This window comes from Sparus aurata, chromosome 24 (genome assembly GCF_900880675.1).
Source record: "Sparus aurata chromosome 24, fSpaAur1.1, whole genome shotgun sequence".
Lineage (NCBI taxonomy): Eukaryota > Metazoa > Chordata > Actinopteri > Spariformes > Sparidae > Sparus > Sparus aurata.
Genome location: NC_044210.1, coordinates 14,678,749 through 14,703,204, shown reverse-complemented (window position 1 = coordinate 14,703,204; position 24,456 = coordinate 14,678,749). Strand labels below are relative to the sequence as shown.

At 44.4% G+C, this 24,456-nt stretch overlaps 2 protein-coding genes across 17 annotated transcripts in view; both read left to right on the top strand.

Annotated features, from left to right (window-relative positions):
• The window catches only part of LOC115576854 (microtubule-associated protein 2-like), a 62,648-nt gene extending 45,427 nt beyond the window's left edge, over positions 1–17,221 (top strand). For 3 of the 13 annotated variants that reach the window (XM_030409441.1, XM_030409442.1, XM_030409443.1), the window contains 13 exons: positions 238–477; positions 1,675–4,410; positions 4,611–4,808; positions 4,959–5,096; positions 5,852–5,907; positions 6,999–7,113; positions 7,270–7,320; positions 8,113–8,423; positions 11,854–11,946; positions 14,105–14,197; positions 15,171–15,255; positions 15,435–15,547; positions 15,636–17,221. In XM_030409441.1, coding sequence (XP_030265301.1) covers positions 238–477; positions 1,675–4,410; positions 4,611–4,808; positions 4,959–5,096; positions 5,852–5,907; positions 6,999–7,113; positions 7,270–7,320; positions 8,113–8,423; positions 11,854–11,946; positions 14,105–14,197; positions 15,171–15,255; positions 15,435–15,547; positions 15,636–15,845 — 4,439 coding nt within the window. In that variant the 3' untranslated portion in view covers positions 15,846–17,221. The remainder of the gene's footprint in view (positions 1–237; positions 478–1,674; positions 4,411–4,610; positions 4,809–4,958; positions 5,097–5,851; positions 5,908–6,998; positions 7,114–7,269; positions 7,321–8,112; positions 8,424–11,853; positions 11,947–14,104; positions 14,198–15,170; positions 15,256–15,434; positions 15,548–15,635) is intronic. The other 10 variants (XM_030409444.1, XM_030409445.1, XM_030409446.1 and 7 more) reach the window with 10 other exon arrangements.
• Positions 17,222–18,705: 1,484 nt separating this feature from the next.
• unc80 (unc-80 homolog (C. elegans)) overlaps positions 18,706–24,456 on the top strand; it is a 44,347-nt gene continuing 38,596 nt past the window's right edge. For all 4 annotated transcript variants that reach the window (XM_030409546.1, XM_030409544.1, XM_030409543.1 and 1 more), the window contains exons 1-7: positions 18,706–19,169; positions 19,383–19,431; positions 19,769–19,925; positions 20,691–21,031; positions 22,296–22,419; positions 22,526–22,590; positions 22,860–23,017. In XM_030409546.1, coding sequence (XP_030265406.1) covers positions 19,078–19,169; positions 19,383–19,431; positions 19,769–19,925; positions 20,691–21,031; positions 22,296–22,419; positions 22,526–22,590; positions 22,860–23,017 — 986 coding nt within the window. In that variant the 5' untranslated portion in view covers positions 18,706–19,077. The remainder of the gene's footprint in view (positions 19,170–19,382; positions 19,432–19,768; positions 19,926–20,690; positions 21,032–22,295; positions 22,420–22,525; positions 22,591–22,859; positions 23,018–24,456) is intronic.

The window sequence follows — 24,456 nt, the reverse complement described above, 5'->3', positions numbered from 1 at the left end:
ACGGACAGAGTGCTCCGTCTGTATCTGTTTACGTATCCGTAACGTTGAGCATAAATGAGCCTTAAAAATACATTTTATTTAATTCATGTTATATTTTAACCGTTTAATCAATCAGGACTTGACTAGAAGGTGTGTTGATTGCATCCCATGCATCTCCATCAGAGCTGAAAGTGTCTTGTAACCCCAGTTTTGCTGTCCTCCATGTCTCATCTATGTGTCTCCCTTCCCTGCTCAAAGAAGATAAAGTAGAGGTTGTCAGTCATCAGCAGGATGAGGATGAGGATGAGGATGAGGAGGAGGCTCCAGAGGAGCCCCACTGTTACCCGGACGAGGTGGCATATGAGCAGCCTGGAGACTCACTCTTAGAGCAGACAGATTATTTAACAGAGCCACAGGCTTTGGGCTTCCAGCAAGCCCAAACACCTGAGGTCCTCAATGGAGGAAGTCATCAAGGTGAACACAGCCCATCACAAAAAGGTGTGTGTGTTTTATGAGTTTTGTGTGTGTTGATACTGTTTGTGTGAGCAACTGTACATCCTTTCTTAATGAAAGCATGTTGGAGTGAATGTCTATCCATTTCCTATTTTGTATGATCCTCTTGTGCTCTGCTAATGGGTACAAAGACTTTCCGCACTTGATTTATAAACTGTGATGCCGCTCGGGCTTTGCTGCCAACCTTCCTGCGGCTTTGTTGCTCTGAAATCCTTAAGCTTCTGCTTCAATACCTGAAGTTGCCATTTGCAAAATGATGTGACATAGCATTTTGATTTTGTGCTTTTTTTCATGCAAAACATAACCATTTGCTTTTCATCGGAGCGACATTGTAACACCTGATCAACCATGTTGTAGTTGATCATTTCTGCACTTTTGTATTGCCAGCTACATTGCAAATGCAAATATCACTGTCTGAACTGTCAAGCATTGTAGAAGTGTTGCTAGAATTAGTTGTCTGTATATTTTCATGTGGGTTTTGCTGAAATATTGTGTGCAAGAAGATGTTTCGGAGTGCACCCACTTGTATGGGTGCGTCATGGATCAGTTCTGAATGTATCTTCCGTCTGTTGTATATCACTTGCTTTGAGTTTCAATGTTGTTCTCATCTCATACCAAGCTAAAGGATAATTCTGTTTTCCTATTGTTACCAAAAACAGACTTTGGGCAAAACAATCCACCAGCGTAGGACATTTATCATCATCCGTACCTATAAGGTCAATTGAACCGAGAGTAAAATTTTGAAAAACGCAACTTTAATCCGAGCAAAAAAAACCTTCATTCACATCCTCAAGTATTCCTGAAACTGTAATGAAACCATTAATTTTAAGTTATAAAAGTATCTTCCTTTATCATCAAGTTGACCATTTTTGTCAATCCTTGTATATTGCAATAGGAATTCAATATATTTGTGTACATTTATTTCCTGTCATCTAACATCATGCAAGTCATTCCTTCATTCCAGTTCTGCACGCTATCTTAGGTGCTGTGACCCCCCCCTGTGCTGTTGTGGCCTGCTGCAAAATACACTGTGCTGTGTGTTTTGCTTGATGGAGAGCTACTGTATCTATGTGCAGAAGGCCCCAGCTTGACTGTATTGGCTAGCTTTTGTGGATGCTTCAAGCAAAGCTTTTAGCTAATGTGCCTCAGCACAAAGTTGTACAGTATCCTTCAAACTCACAGCCCAGCCAGAAGAAAGTATCAGTAAAGCATCGATTGAGTCTGCTACGAAAGAAGATGAGCCTCAAGTGGCATCGCTAAGTCCGAAGCAGATGGAAGTTGAAAGAGCAACACCCGCAGGTGCAGATCTCGCCTCAAGTGAACCTCCTCCACTCACCAAAAAAAAGGAGATCTCTGACACCTCCTCAGTTGAGGAAAGTAACCCAGACAGAAAGGATGTAGTAGAAGAAGCCGCTGAGAGTGACAGACTTGTAGAGTCCAAAGCACAAGAACCAAAACAACCCTTACAGACAGAGGAGTTGTCGACTCTTAAAGAGGAAGACAAAGAGGGACTTATAACACCAAGCAAATCAGGAGCCCTTGTGGATGAAAGCAAGGACAAACTTGTAGTGGTTAAGGGAACTATTAAGGAGGCCCAAGATGGTAGCGCTGATATTAGATTACATGGGACGGCAGTGACTGATGATCAAAAAGTAGACCAAAGGCAAGAAACATCCCAGTCAAGTACAGAACCTGGTACAGAGTCGAAACCCACTGCAGATATTTATGCAGAACATGAGTCAGGAGCAAAAACCTACTTTGAGACATCCTCAAAAAGCCACGAAGAGGAGTCTCCACAAACACAGAGTTATTACGAACTCAGCACAGCAGCAGAGACAAAGCTAAGTGGGGAAACTGAAAGTATTACCCAGAAGCTCGAGGAACAACAGGACGCCAAAATGTCTTCTGGTAAGATTTCATTAGAACAGAGGAGTCTTTCTCTTAACATTACCATTGGATCTCCGTCAGGACAGACTGAAGAGAAATCAAAGGCCCTCTCAGAAAGGTTATGTCCAATCAGTGGAAGCTTTGATGAATCTGAGGTTTATCCTTCAACACCATCTGTAGAGAGCCAGCACAAGTTCCCTCCAGCTGTCTCCATCACCCCAACTACCACCGATTCACCTGAAGATACCCCCACCAAGGCAGATATGCCTTTACCTTCTGATAAGCACAATTCTGGATTTGAACATTCAGGTAGTCTCTCTGAGATGTTGGACCTGGCTGGGGCCTTGCCTCGGCCATCATTAGAGGTGAGGGAGCTTGACCAGTTGAGACGAAAGTCCATGCCCAACAATGTATCAGCTCTGGTTGGGAGTTCTTTGGCCAAGCTCGCCTTGGGAGATCAGACTTCGAGGGCTGTTGGAGGAGAAAGTCAGCTAGAGGAACTAGGTTACTGTGTCTTCAGTGAGTACTCTGGGCCCATGCCTTCTCCTGCTGATGTACCCAGTCCTGGTGACTCGCCACACCAGCGATTCCCTTCAGTGGAGGGGGAAGTTGAGGAGGAGATTGCAGCCATGGAAGTGGAAGATGTTCAAGATAAAAAGCAACAACAAGATCAGAAAGAAATTGTCCCTGAGATGTCGCAAAAATCAGTGTTTGAAAAGAAAGATCCACCAGTAAAGACTACGCTGATTCTTGAAAAAGCTGTACCTAGTGGAGTAAAACCTGATCGCCTAAGAATCCCAATGAATTCTTCAAACAACAGACTGACTGAGTTTCGTTTGGAGACTGGCCTACCTGGAGACATAAAGATCCAAGCAATCCCTGAGGTAGACATTGAAAAAGACCCCTCCAGAGAAGCTTCACCCATCCCACCTGACAATTCTTTTACCTTCAATCTTACAGAAACAGGAAGCAAGGCACCCCCAACTCCAAGCACTCCCAAGTCCCCAGCTGATACACCCTCAGAAACCCAAATCACTGGCGAGAAGGCAGGTAAAGACGTTTTACCAGAGGTCAAAGCAGAGAACGATCCAGTGGCTGAGAGGATTGATAATAAACAGACAGAGTTAGACAAGAAAATGCAGAAATCTGAACAGGAGGAATCAGAAGAAAGAACAGAGCCAGGAGAAGCGTCATCTCAGTGTTTAGACAGCAAAGAAAAAGACGACAAGAAGAATCCAATTGAGAAAGAGATGCCTAAAAAATCAAAAACATCAGACAAGCAAGAGACCTCAAAACCAGTTCAGGTTTTAAGCACTAAAAAACCCTTCGAAGTTAAAGAAATCCAGTTACATGAGGTAAATAAATCCTCACCAAAGCCACACATAACCTCCCCAGTCATCATCATACCTCAAGCACAAGTAGAGGAAGAAGCTGATGAAGACGATGATATTGAGATTGCCGAAGAGCCTCAAGAGATGATGGAGGAAGAGCAAGTGCCCGACAAGACAGATCAAGCAGAGGAGAATCGAGTCAAAGAAGTTGGGAAGGAAGAGCAAAAGAAGGAGCTGGTGAGGCTGATGGTAGGCGATCAAATGTTGGAGGAAGATCCAAAGTCTGGAGCAGAAGAGTGGAGTCATAGCGCCATCAACAGTGATGATGGGGAGCCTGCGACGGACAGTTCGCACTTGTCTCCATGCTCGGATCACGATCAGCCAAATGAAGGTGTCAGAGATGAAGACATCGGAGAAGCATTGGCAGAAGACACGCAAATGAACAAGGATGAAGGGAATAAAGAGCAGGGCGAGGTGGTAAGGGAAGATCAAACAGGGGAAAAGGAAGTGGAGGAAGTCAGTTCTGAAGGGGTAGATAAAGAGAAAGGGCAGATAGAGGAGGAGAAGAAAGACATCGATATTGGTCAGGAGGTGGATGAAACCTCTGACGTGCTCTGCGAGACCAGGCAGGCAGCTATCGATGAAACCACCATGGACATCTCCATCCTAGATACAGACAGTGGCTGGATGGACTCACAAGGTACCAGAGCTTGCAAAATGAATACGCTACTTGTAAAGTTATTTTTTAAAGATATTTATTGTATATAAAACATATTTTTGATACCTAAAACTAGCTAACACTATTAAGCTTGTCGCTAGTAAATCTTAATGTGTCTTGCTAGCTCCTTACGAGCTTGCAATGTGGAGAATTAGCCATCTTTTAATCCCTCTCCACTGCAGATGATGACAAAAGCATCATGACTGAGCAAATCGAAGCCCTTCCTCAGACCCAGAGTCCTACCAGTACACCTGTGGTGGACAGACCCGCTAAACGGGCCCCTGGCAGAGGAAGGGGCCGCCCTGGCACCACTGAGACTAAATCGTTCCGCAAAGTAACCAGCCACCATCCGCCGAGAGACGAGATGAAGAAGAAAAAAGGTTCCAATTCTGCATTAACGATATTGTTTAGCTTAAAACAAACTGTTTTGGTTGTTTTTTTACAATGTCACTTGTGTATCTTGATGTTAAACACAGATTTAACCAGGGTGTGCATTGTTGGTATAATCCTGTCTCTCCTCTTTGTGCTAGTAGGCCTGAGGAGGGCTGACCAGAATAAGGTGTCAGCCCTCCAAAGTCGTTCTCCATCTCGAAAGAGTGTAGCCAAAGCGGCAGCCAGACACCCTAGGCCCGCTCCGCTTCACGGTTCTGCTAGACGCAAGGCCACAGGTGAACACTCTTCACCAGGGATCGGCGCTGTGGATAGAGAGAGTGCAGCCAAATTTTAATCTACACTCTCACTGGCTTCATATTCATTAAACATATACATGTAAAGAACAGCAAAATCTCTTTATTCAACTCGAAAATTCAATCAAAACTGAACAAACCACGAATGACCCGGCTCTCTCTCTATTGATGGCTCTTTCAGGATTCAAGCAGGTGCAATGTAGCTGGCAAACATCATGTGCTGCTTAATCATATTTGAAAACCTCATGGTTCCTCATGAGCTCAACTGCTTTGTCTGTTTGGTTTTTTTTGGGTTTTTTTATGTTGATGTTGTTTCTAATTTTATCCTTGTCAAAAGTGGAGTATTTTGCTCCTGCTTGGCCTCATAGTCATGTTTATTTTTGCTCACTGATGCCATTTTAAACTGTGATTGGTATTTAATGTTCGAGTCTGAAGCCGCTCTTGTTTATTTCTTTCTGACGGCTTAATGTCCTCTTGCGTGTGTTTGCTGGAAGCGGCTGCATGTTGAAGGTTTGCGTGTCTGGTGAGCTGAAAAGCTGTGAGAGTGACTAAAATGATGTTTCACCGATCTGTCATCTGGGTTGCTTCCAAAGATGGTGTCAGACGTTTATGTTTGGACTGTTCAGAGTGTATTGATGGATGTGTAATGTGTGTGTGTGACGATTTACACTCGCAAATGTCTCCCCCTTGTGGCCAACGTTGGTCCTTACAGCTGGACTATTTCCTCTTCTTCACAGGTATGGAGAGCCATCAGCCCCTCAGTGTGGCCCACCAGTCCAGGGAGAGGACCACTGTAAGTACTTTGACACAAGCGCCTTGATTTGTTTTGGGGGGAAAATTCATCACTTTTTTTGCACTTTTTGTGTCATTTTTCATCACATCTGAGTTTAGATTTTTTTGGATCGTACCTAAATATGAATGTGCATCATCTTTAAGCAAATAGAGGAGGGATTTTCAGTTTATTTAATGCATTAGCCTTAAGTTGCACGATTTTAACAGGTTTGTCTCAATAAACTTCACAACATAACGCTGCGTTGCATCATGACGCTTTTTCTTTGCATGGCAACCTCCTTATTTTCCTCCTTTTCTTCCCTCTCTGCATGTCTGAATGTCTAAATGTCTTGTCTTTTTATTTCTCTCTGTGTTGCGTATTCATTTTTGTCTTGCATGCTCGCCTCTGTCCTTGCGCCAGTCTCGACAGAGAAGATCTGTGAGTATAGAAATCAGACATGAGAAGGCAGACAGAGTTATGTTTCTAGTGTTTAACCAACAACACTTGTAACGTGCAGAATAAAGACAAAGGGGTGCTCGCAAACATCTTAAATTCAAATCTTTCACCTTTCACTTCAAACCGCTTTGTCAAGTCCGTCTTAAAGTTTCACCTTTGTCTTAACATCTCCATCATCCGAAGTTTATGTTGATCATGAAAAGTCCCTTTAAGTTAGCAACTTTGCTAAACACACATGTCATCTCACGTCTTCCTTTCTCCATCTGTGTTTCACGTCATCTTCACTTCCTGCATGCTTTCCCCCGCATCTTGTTGCGGCCCTCGCTCCAGAGCCCCAAGCGGGCCGTTCTGTTAAAGATGGCCGTACAGCGCCGGGCAGCTGATCACCACCCGCCCCGGCCCGGCTCTGCCTGTAGCCTTAAACGGAGCCCCCTGGTGGAGGCGGAGCTCAGTGAGGCCCGCCCCGCCTCTGCATGTGCCCGTCACTCCGCTCTGCCACACAAATGGGCAGAGAAGGTAAAGAGGAAGGAAAACAGGGGATGGATAGTCAGCTAGAACCAGCTAGAACCAGCTAGAACCAGCTAGAACCGGTGTTCCTGCACGCTACCTGTGTTCAACCCCTCTTTAATGACTCTTACGTGTGTGTGTTCACTCAGGAGAGAGCGTACCGCAGCCCAGAGAAGAGGTCGTCCTTGCCCCGGCCCGCCAAATCTCTGACGCGCCACATACCTGCTGCTGAGCAAGAGGACGGCGCCCCCACCAGGCCAACCTGTGAGAATACACTTCCTTTCTAGATTAACGTCCCAGCATGCTACTGATGACACTCCTCACTCATCACTTTCTTTTTTTTAATCACTTTATTCGCCTTGCACCTCCTGCCCTGCTTTTCTGCCCTCCTTATCCTTTTTGCTTCTCCCCTCTCAAAAGCGTTCCAGTCCAGAGGTGACAGCAGGTCTGGGAGAACCCCTGGTATTGCAGGTAGACCACCTATTAGCTCCTGTTAGACCCATTGCACCCTCCTCAACAACACACAACATATTTACGAGTTTTGCACTAATCTAGCTTCATCCATCGACAAAACACTAATTCATTCATCCTGGTGGCACATCATTCTGCAGGACCTTCATCCTCCAGTCTGACATGTGGTCATTCTGCAAGCTGGTATATTTACATTTGCTCCCAAATTTCTCCCAATCCAATACAAATTTCATGAGGATATTTTCAAATGTGTAAAGGAGAGACACTACAGGGGGAAATGTTTATAACTTATAGAGAATAAGTGATCAACTGGGGGAGTTTCATGTTAAAATGTTTCCCTTGAGTGTCTCTGGCTTTGTCTTAGCTCCAGTCACCTCATCAGATGAACAGGTGGGATCCATGACAACAGGTTGCTGCTTCTCGCTCCTGTCCAGGATGTCATCGGTTAAGATCCTATTGGCTCAGCACCGGTATCCCGGCAACAAGCCCGCCGGTGTTAAATTAATCCAGCTGCCTGTGTGTGTGTGTGTGTGCCTCGTTAAACACTCTTTGTTTGACCTGGTTGGTTTGTTTTGTGGAAACTGAACAACTCTGTTGCAGCGTCGACACCACGAGTGTTGTGTTTCCTTATCATCATCATCAGAACCAGATGACAGAGCGTACGGTCCAATCCATCTGTCGCTGCGATGCTTTTGTCTCTATTTCTGTCTTTCTTCCTCCCACTCTCTCCTGGAAGGCTTTTCTTCCTCCTCTTCATCATTTTCTAATCCAGACATATCTTCTTCTTTAAAGGCACAGACTCGGCACGTTCCCGGTCGGTCCGCAGCGGCGCCTCCACCCCCGGCTCCTCCGCCGTCACGCCCGGCACGCCCCCCAGCTACACCTGCCGCACCCCTGGCTCACGCACCCCCGGCAGCCACACGCCCAAGTCTTTCAGCGTCCTCCAGGAGAAGAAGGTGGCGGTGATCCGGACTCCGCCCAAGTCTCCCTCCTCCGTCCAGCGGCAGCTGAAGGTTCTCAATCAGCCCCTGCCTGACCTGAAGAATGTAAAGTCCAAAATCGGGTCCACTTCGAACCTGAAGCACCAGCCCAAAGGCGGACAGGTAACCATCCTGAAACGTGACAGTCATTTTAAAAAGAGTATCAGATTCTGACGTGTTCGTTTGCAGGATTTCTCAGTTGCTGTTTGTTAACACGCCATTCAAAGACGGAAAGAAAGTTGATTGTTGAGTTTAATTCCGAGGTTTATGAAAACCAACGTTTGGGCTCAGCGAGCCGCCGCGCCCAAGCGTTGGCTGGCTGTTTGATGTTGTTGGAACGAGACTCAACCGTTACCTATCTTTCCCCAAAAAACATCTCAAACAAGGCAAAATAAACCCAATTACTTGATAAAAGGTCTACAACGCATTTTATTGTTAGCTGTTTTTCTAGGTTCTCTGTTTTCTGAGAAATACAAAGTCATGCACATTTTTTAACGTTCATGTATTTGCCTGATTCTACCACATGAGGGCGTTAAAGGGCAAAGTTAAATAATACAGCTTAAAATAAAAGACATTTAGTTTGTTTTAAAAGGCAAATTTGATGCCTTTAAATACACATTGTCATGTATTAAGCTAATTCCACCACATGGGGGCAGTAAAGGACAAAGTTATATTGTACTCCTTGTTTTAAAAAGGCTAAATAATGAGTAGTAACTAACCCTTTTATATTAAGTTTCACTATTTACTGCAAACTAAGGACAAATATTCAATTTAAACTTCATTATAGGCTCAGGATGCAGATCAAACATATTAACGGAGAAAAAAGCACACATGATCTTTTACAAAGCTGCATCGATGTCTCCACAAATATTTGATAAAACCAATATTACGACAGCAAATACATGTATACATGAGATTTCTTGTAAAGCACTGGCACAAAAACAAAGATGCAACACGCTGGAACATCAGAAATTGATTTGTGACTCCACCACAAACTGTCAGAATGCAGGAATGTCAGGTTTCTGTAAAAAAGAAACGAGGTAATGTGTGTTTCGGCGGTGGTTTTCTCTTGTCTCCTCACATCCTCACTATCACTCACTGTCTGACCTGCCACCACTTCCTCTGACTGTCCTCTCCCTGTCTGCTGTCATCTCCGTCACCGGCTGCCTCCGGCCTCCTCCCCTGACTTTCCCTTTTGTCTTCCTTCCTCCTTACCTTTTCTCGAATTTTCTCCCTGTCGACGGATGACGCAAACCTCCCCTCCCCACCCCCAAAAATAAAAACTCTATTCTCTTAAGAATACACCAGCAGATTCACTCTCCCTCGGGGTGGATGTGCTGTCGTCATCGCCGTGCAGGATTCTCCCTCCGGCTCCGAGTATTAATAAATGCAAGCTGGATTACTTATTGAGACGTCGCATCAAGGGCACGAAATGACATCACGGCACATCACGAATTCTTCTTGGTTGTTTTAGGTTTCAGACAAAACTTGTTAGACGTCAATTAACAGACTGATTTTAATCACCAAGGCAATAGACAGTCGTTAGCGTTCCCCGGGCTATTACGGAGGCGAGGCTGTTCATTAACCCCAGTGATGTACAGCAGAGGAAGCGACAAATTGTCCTTTTTTTTGCTTCCTCTTTGAGAAATGTGACAGGGGCAGAAATTTTTAATAAAGTCTGGTGACGTCATGGCCTGGAGGAGCAGCACAGGGTGATAGACCAGAAGCTCAGGATCGCTCTGATGTCAGAATAAAGAGCAGATGTTCACATTTCTTTACATAAATGGGGACATAAACACTATTTGGTAACATCTAAGTCATATTTATAATGACATGATGTCAGCCATTTACTGTTTTAGTATTGTCTTCACACATAGAAAAGCATGACACACGCTGCTAAGTCTGTCGATGAGCGCCACAGAGAGTTTAATATTTGAATAAAGCTAAGACTAGCAAGTTTAATGATCAGCCAGAGACGATCAGGATTTCCCAGAAGCTGAAAGTTGACATATTTACATTGCTTGTTTTGTCTAAACAACATACGAAGCCCCAAAAATAACACATTATTGTATCGAAGGTGACAAAAACCAGCAAATATCCTCATCTGACAGGCTTGACTGCTGACCTCTACTGAAAGTTTTGGTTTTAAAATGATTGGTCATCATTGATCAACATAATAATAGCAGCCAATCATTTCTTGTGGATATAGATTGACTAACGCAGGGCGTCAGGGTCGAACTATTTTGGTCACACGAGCGCGACACGTACCAGTGCGCATAAAAGTCAACACCTCAGATTCAGAAATACATGTTAACAAACATGAACTAGGTGTGTAGATCCTTTAAAACATCTTATCTTTACCTAATCACTGTGTGTTAAGGCATTAAATTAAAATGTATTTTGCTGGTTTTAGTGATAGTGTAATGAATAAGAATATATAATTTATTTCGAGTTGATCGTCATTGTGTTTGGTGCAGGTGCATTGTCATTGGTTGACCTTGCAGCTGTAGGAACAGGGGGAAAAAAACACTGAAATGGATGTGAGAGGAGTGTGTGCGTCCACGTGCGTGTGTGTGTGTTCAGGTGTGAGGAAGATCTGTCAGGAGAATCCAGGTCAGGTTGGTGTGGACCGCAGACGGAGGCTCGCTGTCAGGGCTCCTGTGTGTTCTCCCCTCCCCCCCTTTCTTTATTTACACTCTGTGTTCGCGTTGGCTTTTGAGCGACTGAGTAGCCACTGTTAAATTCCTTTTTTTTATATTCTGCAAGACAACACGAACCGGTGCACCGGGCAGAAATACTCTCACTGGTTGTGTTTAAAACCACCGAAGCTTGCCTGTTGAATGACTCAACCAAGGTTAACTTTAATTTAAAATGTATTCAGCAATAAAAAGTGTAGCTTTTTCTTTATTTCAGCTTGAGCCAGTGAGATTATTTCTTCCTCCACAGCAGCTCTGAGAAAGAAATTTTAAAACTGAGATTTAGATTTTAGTAAGTTTGAATTTCCGCCAAAATAAAGATGGACGACGTGACATCTCGATCGCCCCCTGGTGTCTGGCTATGGTACAGATCATAAGCCCCACCCCCACCATGTTAGCAAATAGGACAGGGACCAAACTAAAAATTTTATGTCAAATTAAATGCCTCCCAGATATGGTATCAGTAATTTTTAGATAGTTCTTAACACGCTGATGTGTGTTCAAGGGACCCCGATACGCCACCAGGGCAAGATGGCAGCCCCCACATTTTGGGATATTTTAGCCTTGTTTTGTAAAGTGTGAGGAAGTTCAATCCCGTCGTCTTTCTTTATACACAGTCTACGATTTTCAACAAACGAAGCTGTGGTGGTGTTTGTCGGTGGGAAGCCAGTGAGGGACGAGGACGACATCCTACCGTATTCTCAGAGCTCCTTACTTTAAAATGTGAATGTAAACACATGTTAAATTCAAATGCATGTTAAGACACATTGATCACTCATCTCACACTTTGACCTAAACGAGGCACATATAGTGTTTTCCTTTTTTTTTTTCTTTCTTCAAATTCGATTGTGTTTTAGGTTCAAATTATGCACGAGAAGCTGGACTTCAGTCATGTTCAGTCAAAGTGCGGCTCCAAGGATAATCTGAAGCACTCGCCCAAAGGAGGCAATGTATGTAAGCCCTTTTCTCTCTTTTCTCTTCTTCCTCTCTCTTTCTCAGCTGGAGCTGTTGTGGCTCTTCTCTCATGCTACTTTTATGTGTTCATCTGTTAACCCATCTGTTTGTCTGCCACTGGCAGAAGGGTTTATTTCCAAAGTGCAACGCATCCGTGTTACTTCCTTTTTTCAACCGAGAAGCAACATCACGTACTTCCCTTTCATGAATAATAGTCTTTGTTGTTATTTGTAAAGTTTTAACAGGGGGAATGGGCCGATGGAAGCCTCCCTCTGCTTCCTCACCTCCAACCAACTAACATACACACCTGTATACACCTTCCAAAGGTGTCATTTCTGATTCTACAATTCCATTTTGCATAAGAATATTATAGGCGGCAGTGTGTCTCTATGATCTCCTCGCTCTTCCGTGTCCAAATGTTGCTACTTGTGACTTTGATCATAAAGGTGACATTGCTAAGTATGAAGTAAACAGGGTACAATATAATTTTGTAGTATGTAGTCTAGAGAATATTATAGCATGATGCAAATACTGTAGTCGCAGTGTGTCTATATGATCCTCACGATCTCCTGAATCTGCATGTTGCTACTTGTCACTACTTGATCAAAAATACTCTGTAAAGTACGTAGGGTTCAATATATGTTGTATAGAATGAAGTGTTGAGTGTATATAGTTTAGAGAATATTATAGGAATACTATAGTGTGTCTCTATGATCCTCTCACATTTACCTTTTGCTACTTGTGACTTTGATCAAGAAGGTGACAAGACTCTACAAAGTACACAGGGTACATTATAGTATAGAAATTTGATTTTATGGTATTTAGTTTAGAGAATATTATAGGAGTATTATAGGCAGCAGTGTGTCTCTATGATCCTCTCACTTTTCCACGTGTGAACGTTGCTATTTGTGTCCTTGATCGTGAAGGTGACAATACTGAATATGATAATGTGCAAGGTAGTTTAGAAACAAGTTTTTGTAGTATAGAGTTTAGAGAATATTATAAGAATACTAAAAGCAACAGTGTGTCTCTATGATCCTTTCAGTCCTCTGTAACAGCATTTTGCGACTTTTGATTTTGCTCATGAAAGTGGCAATACTCTATAAAGGAACTAGGGTACATTATAGTAAATAATTAGTTTTTAGTGTATATAGTTTAGAGAATATTATAGGAATACTATAGTGTGTCTCTACAATTCTCTTGCATTTTGCGTTTTGCCACTTGTGACTTCAATCGTGAAGGTGACAAAACTCTATGAAGTAAACATCGTGCAATATAGGGTAGAAATTTAGCAAAAGGTTTTATAATATATAGTTTAGAGAATATTATAGGGTGCAGTGTGTCTCTATGATCCTCTTGCTGCTCCACATTCACATGTTGTTGCTTGAAACTTCGATCAAGAGGGTAACAATACTCTGTAAAGTACATAGGGTACAATATGTGTGTTATAGACGTAGGTTTTTAGCGTATACAGTTTAGAGAATATTATAGGAATGCTATAGTGTGTCTCTATGATCCTCTCACATTTGCCTTTTTATCATAAAGGTGACAAGACTCTATGAACTATACAGAGTACAATATAGTGTAGACTTGAGTTTTTGTAGTATATACTGTAGTTTAGAGAATACTATAGGCAGCAGTGTGTCTCTATGATCCTCTCACTCTTCTACATGTTGTTACTTGGTCATTTTTCTAACAATCCCCCCTAAAAATCACCTCCCCTCATGAAGAAACAAACAGTGGATGGATGTTGCACTTGGGAATTAAACCCTCGCTTCAGGCTGCTGTAACATCTCTGTTTCAAGCAGGGACAAGTTCAACACTGGATGGATTATCTTTATCTCTTCTTACTCTCTAATAAATGCCTTTATCCCTGCATAAAAAAGCCCCACCAATCAAAGGCTGCAGTTTGTTTCCTGTGGTCTAGAGCAGCTACAATTCAAACAGCCCCAGCACCAAAAGCGAACTCCGACAGATTGGGAGGTCGTGGATTTAAAATTGGGACACTTCCGCTGGATTATTTTTGGCAGGGGGGAGAAGAATTGGGGCTATTTTTAAGCTGCCCACACCCATCCAGTTTGAGAAGCCCTCAGTGTTTGCTGCATTTCTTTGTGTATGAATGAAAAAAAAAAAAAGTCACCCTGTCATTCCCAGGTCATGATTCCGAGTGTTAAACTGGACTTTAGCCACGTTCAGGCTAAATGTGGCTCCCTGGACAAAATCCAGCATGCAGCCGGCGGAGGAAACGTGAGTGATATTTCAAATAACCCCTCTCTCCAAGCTCTCTCATTTCTAACAAACCTCTTCATTCAGGTGTGGATTATAGTTGTGGAGTGTTTCTCATCTTTCAGCATCACATACAGTATCTTTACTAAGCACACAACATCTGTAAACACCCCTTTTACAGCATGCGGGGTTGTCCCCGCGTCTTTTTAACAGTGTTTGCACTCTAATTCATGTCACCCACGGACAATAAAGTTTAATTGAAGCACCTGCTCCCTGTAGCGTCTCACAGTGGCTGTGTTGTGTGTTTTGTTTGATGGCTGTGCTGTCGCCGCTTGCTTTCATGTTAACCTCTCTCCAGGGAACCGACATCAGCGTCTCCGTGTGGACGAACGTCGAGCAACAGAATCGTGTTGTGTCTTTATAACCGCTCCGAATTCTCTTTTTTCTCACAACACGTGTCAGCATTTTTACAGAGGCTTATCGGGGCTGTTATAGTTTTGAAAATTAATAAATGTGGAATGTGAAGTTGTTAGTTCATGGGGGAAAATGTGGCATGCTCTGAGATTAGAGGGGTGAATTAACAACATGAGATTACAAACTCACAATTTGGTAAAAAAAAAAAAAAAGCAAAGACAAATATTGAGATTAAATCCACAAATTTACGACAAACAAAAAAGGAAAAAATGCAAGAAATCGTCTACGATCAAATTCACAGATTAACGTGAAGAAAACTCAAATTTCTCTGAGATTATAAAGTCTTAAATTTGTGGAAAAAACTCAAAAATTAAACTTCTTTTTCAGAGTAAATTCACATAATTACAAAAATTACTACAGCCCTGATGAGCCACCGTACATTTCTCTCTCTGTGATGTGTTTCACATCTCTTTCTATTCGTAGCCTCCATCTCTCCAAAACATTTGTGAAGCTCACGGTCAGTTTTTTTTAATTTTAAACCTCTCTGCTGATCACGTTCCTTTGCACTTCCCATTGCCAGCAGGTCCAAATCCAGACCAAGAAGATCGACGTGAGCCACGTCACCTCCAAATGTGGCTCCATGTCCAACATCCGCCACCGACCAGGTGCTGTACAGCCAAACGATTACATAAACCTTTTCGGTCTCCATATATGTGAATATATTTCCCATGTTGAAATGAGAATAGTTTACAAAATGGTGACTAGATAAAGCAGCAGTCCTTCCTGCAGGCAACTGATGCCCTCTGGTTTTGACTTTTCCCTCTCCTCGCTGTCCTGTCCTCAGGAGGAGGTCATGTGCGTATTGAGAACGTGAAGCTGGACTTTAAGGACAAGGCGCACGCCAAAGTCGGCTCCCTGAGCAACACCAGCCACACCCCCGGAGGCGGGAACGTCATGGTAAAAAAAAGAAACACGCACACATACATTCACTATCCTGAGCATGAAAAGTCTCTGTGAACCTGACCCGAACGTCTTTCTCCACCAGATCGAGAGCCACAAGCTGTCCTTCCGGGAATCGGCCAAAGCTCGGGTGGATCACGGCGCCGAAATCGTCGTCACCCACACCCCCGGCGTGGAGACGGGAGGCACCTCCCCTCGGCTGTCCTCCGCCGGCAGCATCAACCTCCTGGAGTCGCCCCAGCTCTCCACGCTGGCACAGGATGTCACCGCCGCTCTGGCCAAGCAGGGCTTATGAGCTGTTTGCCTCTCCTCCGATAAAAAAAATCTCCTCCCATCATTCACTCATCCAGTGTTCTCCCGACTTCCTTCACCGCAACATGACCTGACCCCCCACAGATGTAGCCGATCGACCCTCAACGACTCGTCGCAGCGGGATTGAAAAAAAAAAAAGATTATCCTCCACTCTGTACTTTCATTCATCTTCACTCAAATCTGGACTTTCATTCTGTTTTAAGTTCTAGTTAGCTCGAATGCTAAAAGTGTAAGTGGATGTGTTTGTCAGAGAAGGCGGTGACGGTTTTACGATTGTACAGTTTGTTTTTTTTGTGTTTTTTTTTAAGCGTGAAAAGCATCACGTTCCACTTCGGATTGAGGCTCATGCATTAAAAAAATGTCCATTCGGAATTGATATGGTACTGAATGCAAGATATAAAACTACTAGATAGTCGACGCTAGTCTTTAAAGATACAGCAGCGTGAGAGACTGAGAGGAACCTGCAAAAAGAATGGCTGACGACGAGCATGTCTGCTAAAAAAATGATTCGTTTTGTTTTTCTGTTCGTGCGTTGGTTTTAATCTCATGATTGTTGGACGAACTGTTCTGTTTCCTTTTTATATATATGTCACTGTAGTGGAAGTTGTTTTTGTACGTTCCCCCGTGGCTGCACTGGCTTATTATAGCACTCCGACGTGGGTAACCATTGCAGTTGTGTCGAGTCAAGCGCTAAAAGACAAAAAAAAAAAAAAAGAGGCTAGCTTTCCAATAGATTCTTCTCTCTTGTTTTTTTCTGTTTGGGCTGCTCTTCTCAATCCGTCTTCTACGTTAGCTCCGTGGTTTTTTCTAGGCTGCTGTTACGCTGGCATGGCAAAACAAACGATACGTAAATTAGATCTTAAACGGTTTTAGTCCCGGGGATGCATTTCCTCACGCTCCCCCTCCCCCTCCCTCCGCCTCCTGATCTCTCTACTCCTGCAGACCGACCGGCTCATACGATGTGTGTTTTTGAAAGTTTTTGTTTCGAAGCTTTATATGAGAAACATTCCACTGACAGAGCAGCTACCGAAAGAAACGAAGAATCCTCAACTCGCAGCTGTTAGGAAAAAAAAAGAATAAAATACAAAAACTGTTCTTGCATATTCTCTGCTCACCATTGTGAACCTCCTCTTCCTCCTCCCCTGATGTCAGCCCTCCTCTTCCCTCCAGTGTTTTATCTGTGCTTCCTCCTGCCTCCTCCTCCTCCCACAGCCTCCCCCCTTTTGCCTGTGTAAGTGTATTTAAAAAAAAAAAACGAGACCATGTAGATGTGTGCACACTTTTTTCCGATGTTTGAGACGTACTGATGACAAATGCTCCTACAGGATGACGACAGAAATAAAGAAAAATAAAAACTGGTTCTCTCGAGTCGAGTCTCTCTGTCTCCACCGGGCGTTTTTCATTCACACGAAGAAATCTAAAACACAAATGTTTGATATTCACATTCAAATATCAGTCCACATATCAATATCACATCAGCCCCAAGAATCAAGCATCACTTCGGCTCTGGTGTGAATTATTCTAGCAATAAATTACGCCTTTAGATTTATTGTTAATGTGAGAACATCATCAATACTGTTCAGTAGTTCGGAGCATATTAATAATTCATTATAAAGGAGCAGTGCTGACATACTGTTGCTGCAGTGCTAGTGTTGAAACATGTAGAGCTAATGAGGCTAACGAGGCCACGTTTGTTGACACAATTTGATTTATTAACTTAATGATTCTTTTAAACATTTAGATTCACATAGTGATAACAAAAACATACGCCTTGTGTGATAAAAGGTTTTCAGTCTTCATATTTGATTTCTTATTTTTTTTATTTAGCTACATGTGCTAACTTAGCTAGCTAGCGGCGAACCCAGGAAGTTCCGACTCATAATATTCTGCCCACATAATAACAACATATTGCTAATGAGATGCTAATGTTTATTGATCGTCAAGAGGGACTGACAGGTGGTTATCCTGATTTAGACGGAGGTGGTTTAAGATAGCTGTCGCCGTGCGAGGTTGAGGAGAGCTAGCCTACTCTGCAAAGGTTGCATTAGCTTCATATTTAGCATAACGGTAAACACGTATCTTTTCTCATAAAAAGCTAGTTTATACGTGTATATCCCAAAATGTTGGTGAAAAACTGACCATAAAAGTCAATATGTAAATGTGTAATGTAGTTGTCTCCAGTAGATTCACCAGAAAGTAACTTAAGCCTACTTAAAGGGTGATTTCACCAATTTCACAAATTTAGCTCAGTTTTCTGAGCTAAATAACCCTGCTGTTATTGTGTTGACATTTGGTAATTGATATAATTGAAATCATTAATAACTGCAGTTTGAAGGTGATGTTTGAAGGGTCTATTAGCACATGTGAGCTCAGTTGCATTGTGGAAATTGTAGGATCCATACAGGGGACTAAGAGTTTGAACCTTTTGGCCTCTTGTGCATCGATTTTTGATTTTTTCTTCCCCCCAAATTTTATAGAATTGTTGACATTCAACTTTCCTCTCAAGTACATTTATCTGATATACTGACTTTTCAAAGTAAGAGTCCGGTAATTCAACTGGCTGTTAATTGTGAAAATAATCATTATTAATCATAAATATTCTGCCAAATGAAGTTCGAGACAACACTTGTATAGTCTGACACGTTGATGTTGATGCAGCAGCTTCACAGTGTCGTATTATCTCCACCTGGCTCATTAACCATTAACCAACCTGTTGATGTCCTGCAGGATGATCCCCTCACGTGAATGCACCACCCAGTGTTGTTTGTGTTGAATAAATAAATAAAAAAAAATCAAATGATAATACAAACATCTGTCCCAGCTGCACACTGCGTCTTTAAGCTCCGCCGCCGACACACAGATCAGCGCGCCGATCAACAGCTGTCGCTGTCCGGGGGAGGGAGGTGCTGAAATCAGGGCGCTCTCTCCTCCTTCTCCATCTCCTTCTCCTTCTCCATCTCCCCCTCACTCACTCACTCTCTCACCCACCCTCCTCCCTCCCCTCTCTCTCCGCTCTCTCCCTCTCTCTCTCTCTCTCTCTCTCCGTATTGACGCCGACAGACCGACACTTGCAGCCATTTTACGCAGGACGAAACGTCCAATCATGTCGTGAGACCCGAAGCCGGAGCCTCTCCGCCGGTTCACCTGGGCTACCGGCGCGGTCGCTGCACACGGGCGGGCGGGACAGCAGGCGGGCAGGGTCCCCCGGCCACAAGATGGTGAAGAGGAAGAGCCTGGACGACAACGAGCCGGAGTGCGGGAAGGGAATACCGTTCCCCATCCAGACCTTCCTATGGAGGCAGACCAGGTTGGTGTGGATGGATAACAGGTGTTATGGAGATACATGATGCTGGCTCAGATGTGAATGGAGTAAAGGGTTGTTTTTCTTTTCTTTTTTTTTTGGTTGGATTGCATGATGTCACACCTGTAAGGAGGATTGACACACAGAGAGATGGATGTGAAGTCAGAACACAGTCAGGAGATTTAACCCTCTCTGATCGTGTCACCGTCTGTGTTTCAGTGCGTTCCTGCGTCCAAAGTTGGGGAAACAGTATGAAGCATCTTGTGTGGTAAGTGTCTGCTGACAGATGATAATCCTCCTCCCTCCTCCCTCCTCCTCCCCTTCTATAATCTGCACCTGCAAATCTCCTCGATTTTGCATTTAGCAAATTAATTCCCCCCCCCCTCCTCTCGTCCCCTCGTGCCCTCCAGGAGCCAGACCTTTTGGAAACTCATATCCATAATGGCGTTCCTCCAGATCCCCTCAGATCACAGAGCCGCCGCTGTCTCTCCCACAGGGCTTTGCCTCGCTTGAGGCCATGTGGGACATTTAGATAGGCAAAGAAAGAGGCTTCAGTTCCCCGCCTGATGTCTCCTCTTCTCTTCTTCCTCCTCCCCCCCCTCCAGTCCTTCGAGCGGGTGCTGGTGGAGAATAAGCTCCACGGGCTGTCGCCGGCCCTGTCGGAGGCCATCCAGAGCATCTCCCGCTGGGAGCTGGTCCAGGCGGCGCTGCCTCATGTGCTCCACTGCACCTCCATCCTGCTGTCCAACAGGAACAAGCTGGGTGAGGATACAGAACACATACAGGACTTCTGACCTCACAGTCCGTCATAATAATGGGTTATCGGGACCAGAACAAGATGATTAAGATAGAAATCTGCACCTTGGTCGTGTTGTATCCGGGCTCCAGACACTGGTTGCACTGTTGCGCCTGAATTCGGTGCACCAGGAAACAGTTCAGCCTCAAACTATAATGTTTTATTAATTTAATTTCTAAACACACATTACATCAATGACTGTAAACAGGATTAAATGTGCAAATACATGGTTTTCGCAACTAGAAAGCTGGATACAAAATAAATTTGTACATTTTCGGCGCACCGGTGCAACCAGTGGAAACGCTGATTTTTTGGGGTGCACGGTGCAAATAATGGAGCCTGATGATCACTGACGATAAGGTTGCCACTTAGATCTGCTTATTTATGAGGAAAACATGCAGCTAGATTGATTAGTATCAGGACCCCACACTTTTAATACTGGTTGTACTGGAGCCTCTAAAGTAAACAGGACTTGTTTTCCATTTTCCATCAACATGGAGGAGAGTGGTGACTGAATTTTCATTGTGGGGTGAACTGCTCCTTTAAGATCTTTGTGTGTTGCTGCTGTTGGATCGTTCTTGAATGTCAAAAAAGGAAATAATTCAGTTTGATTTCATGTTTTCTTGTCGACCTTGAATAACCCTCGTTAGAAGCCGTGTGCTACGTCCTGCCCCATTAATCACCTCCCTAACCACCGCTCACCATTAACCCGCGACCTCTGACCTCCGCAGGTCACCAGGACAAGCTGGGCGTCGCCGAGACCAAGCTGCTCCACACGCTGCACTGGATGCTGCTGGAGGCGGCCCAGGAGTGCAACCACGAGCCGAGCCTGGGCCACGGCTGGTCGGCGGGCAGCAGCAGCAGCGCCTTCCTGCAGCCCGTGGGGAACCAGGGGTCGTCCCCGGGGGCTCCGGGCTCCTGCTCCGGTTCTGCTTTGGGAGGGTCGGGCCAGCAGCACAGCGGCTCCCTGCTGGAGGAGGATGAGCACACTCGGACCAAGCTGTTCCACAAGAGCATGGCCACCGTGGAGCTGTTCGTGTTCCTGTTTGCACCGCTCATACATCGGATAAAGGTCCGTACCAGTTACTGTGCGGTTCGTCTTTCCTATCCTACAAAGACCGACTTTCTCAGGCAAATTGTACATATTTTAAAATCTTTTTACAACAGTTTTGTGTCAAAGAAACCCACCAGATCAAAACCACCAGCACACATGCTCAGGGTCGCCCTATAGATATTGATCTGTGTGTACAGACAGAACCACGGGTCGGGTTACAACACTCTCGGGAATTCAACGTGTTTCCCAACTGAATAATAAATTACTGCATCTTGTAAGTGATCATGTCATAACAGAAGTGCAACTAGAAGCCGAGAGCATAGTGATTTTATTTCGCGTCCGAGCTGTGAGATGTGACCAAAATCTCACATCCAGACAGGGTCGGCGCTCTTTTCCGTCGTCAGGTTTTACACAAAAGGATCCAAACACAAAACACCAAAAGCAGGAAGGCAGAAGAACAAAAACACGAGCTTTAATGATCAGAAGCTGTAGTCCGAACATCCAAAATCCAAAATGAAAGCAACAAAACTGGAGTGATGCAAGAGACACTAAACTAAGGACGAACCAGGACAACACGAGACGATCTAAAATGACATCAGAGCGCTGAAACAGTCAATTTAGTAACTTTAAATTACCTGTGAATCAAATGTTGTCTGATTTATGCTCTGTAGAAACAAATGTTTACTGTGGTTGGTTAAAAACATCCACGGACTGACATATTGGTCGGGCTCTACTTCAGTTAGACGATTTGTCTTGCGATGTATCGATTATCGCGATTTCACCGTGATCAGGAGCAACATATACCGTATCGCGTATCGTATAGTATCATGTAGCGTATCGTGTATTGTGTGTTATGTCGCGTATGGTATCTTGTATCGTGAGTTACTCTGTGATTCCCACCGCTGATTGGAGAAATGTGAAGTGTCGAAATCAAGAGATCACCACATCACATCCCCCACTTTGGGGGACTTGTTTTCTTGACATCTCAGGAAAATGATTTAAAAAAATGAACAAAACAGAAAAAATTATGTGTAATAATATCAACACATGACAATTTAGGGCTTCTGTACAAAAGCTTTCTTCTGTAACTTAAGTTTTTTGGTTATTTTAGGTTTGGATTTATCACATAAATCATGAAATAATGTTAAAAAGAAACATGTATACGTATATGCACATGAACATAAGACATGCATCCTCAACTATGAAGGATATGAAAGAAAATAAAAGATGTTTCCCCCTTAAAAAACTCCTTAATGAACTAAACATGTCGCTGTTCTGTCAGGAGTCGGACCTGACCTTCCGACTGGCCAGCGGTCTGGTGATCTGGCAGCCGATGTGGGAGCACCGCCAGCCGGACATCCCGGCCTTCACCGCGCTCATCAAACCGGTCAGAAACATCGTGACAGGTGAAAAAAAAAAAAAAAAACCTCATTTCCAGCCGTGCGGATAAAAGATTCAAGGCGTGTTTGTTTCCTAATTAAGACGTGTAATCTGCTCTGCGTGTCTCAACAGCGAAGAGGAACTCCCCAGTCAACAACCAGTGCAGCCCCTGTGGATCTGGCAACCCGGGTCCCATGGTGAGTGAGCGTTTCCAGCTCCGATCTTGTCAGAAAATCGCCTCCCATGTCGATTGAATGTGTTCAGGCGAGAGGCTTCCTCCCCCTCCCCCCCCCCGAGGCCTGGCTGCTCATATTCATTAGCGCCCCGGCCATGTGGGAGCATTAGCGTGGTTAGCCGGGGTCGCGGCAGAGAACCTCGCTCCAACCTCAGAGCCTTTAATTATCAGGAAGTGTCTGCCTGTTTATCCCCAGCATCCGTCCATCTCTCTCTCCTCCTCCACCCACAGGGCTTCCAGGTGGTCTGCGAGGCCGCCCAATCGGATTCCTCCTCCCCCTCGGCTGGAGAGCAGAGCTGTCGTCGTGGTAACTCGGTGGAGAAAGGTGGTGGCCCTTCCCAACAGCAGCAGCAGCAACCCCCGACGGTCAAAGGCCCCTCCAAGAAAAAGTGAGCGCCGTTAATCAGTTTAACCTGCAGACTCAGAGAGAGGGGAGGCGTTTTGGTGACGTCACTGATTCTTGGCGTCAGGCTCGCTGTTAAGAAGGAGGAGGAGGCAGAGGTGTGATAACCAGCGTGAGGCCAGAATGAGTTATTCATTCACAGTTCTCTCCCTCCTCTGTCCAACATTCATACATATAATTTAGTTAATTATGACTTTTTTCTTTGGTTTGGCGTCACCGACACGAGCGCAGGGGCGGTTCTAGGGGGGGCCAACAGGGGCCAGTGCCCCCGTAACTCTTAGTCTGGGCCCCCCTGTGGCCCCCCCAACGGGGGGTCTGCATTAATAATACAATGACAGATTTCTTGCAATGATTTTGTTCTGAAGGGAAAGGCAGAAATGGAGTGTCTCAGCAGTTTACTACCCAATCAAAATTGTTGAAATTGTAAACACTGTTTTGTATGAATGAGGGATTTATCCTTTTTTCCGGGTTGTATGTGCCCCCTAACAAAAAAGCCGGCCCCAACCTGGCCCCCCTATTAAAACTGGTCGAGAACCACCACTGCACGAGCGGCTCCCTTGTTCTGAGAGGTAAAATTATTGGTTTTGTCAATGGAGTCTGGTGGATTTGAAGCGAGCACAGATGGATCAAACAGCTCTCGACTCGAGTAACCATTGTCAAATATTATGATGATGCCTTTAATTGCAGGACGACAGCTCAGAAAAATGGACCTCGATCCAACAACACACATGCTGCTTTTGTGAACTGGACAAAAAAACAATTTTGACTTGAGAATATAATGCAGGGAAACTCTGCAAATGCTTGCAGTTTATAACAAGCTTGTATATTTCAACTCGATCTGGATCATGTGTGCTTTTAATTCACCGTGTTACCATGCAATCATCTTTTTTTCAACGCAGATATGAGACAGCAGAGGTCGTCTCGTGCAGTAATCCCGAATATTAACGCCACTGTGGCTCCATTACAATCGACATACGCCTTCGCGTAAGCGTCCTCAGGCATCGAGCAGCCAGCTGTGGGCTGCAGCAGTGCAGAAGTGCAGTGATTTATAAGTGACCCGCGCTGACACAGGACTGGTGCCATCATCTTGTTGATGGCTAAACATTTATCCCTGCGGCGGCGGCTGTCGAGCACACTGCACGGCACAGCAGCTCGTGAGAGCTCGCGTATATGAATAGCTCCTCCTTCCCCTGTGTAATGTGTTGCCCCGAGCGCTGCTGTCTACTCAGTCGGCACACACACACACACATATGGAAACACACTTACAGTCCAGAGCCTCGTCTTTCTCCTCTCCAGCATTAGACCCGTATGACATGTGCCCACAAAACCAGGGTAATTACGCTGAAGTAATGTGTGACATGTCAGACGCTGGCAGTGTTTCTGGCCTGGCTCGATTTTTTGTGGCAAGACCGGGATTGTTTTGGG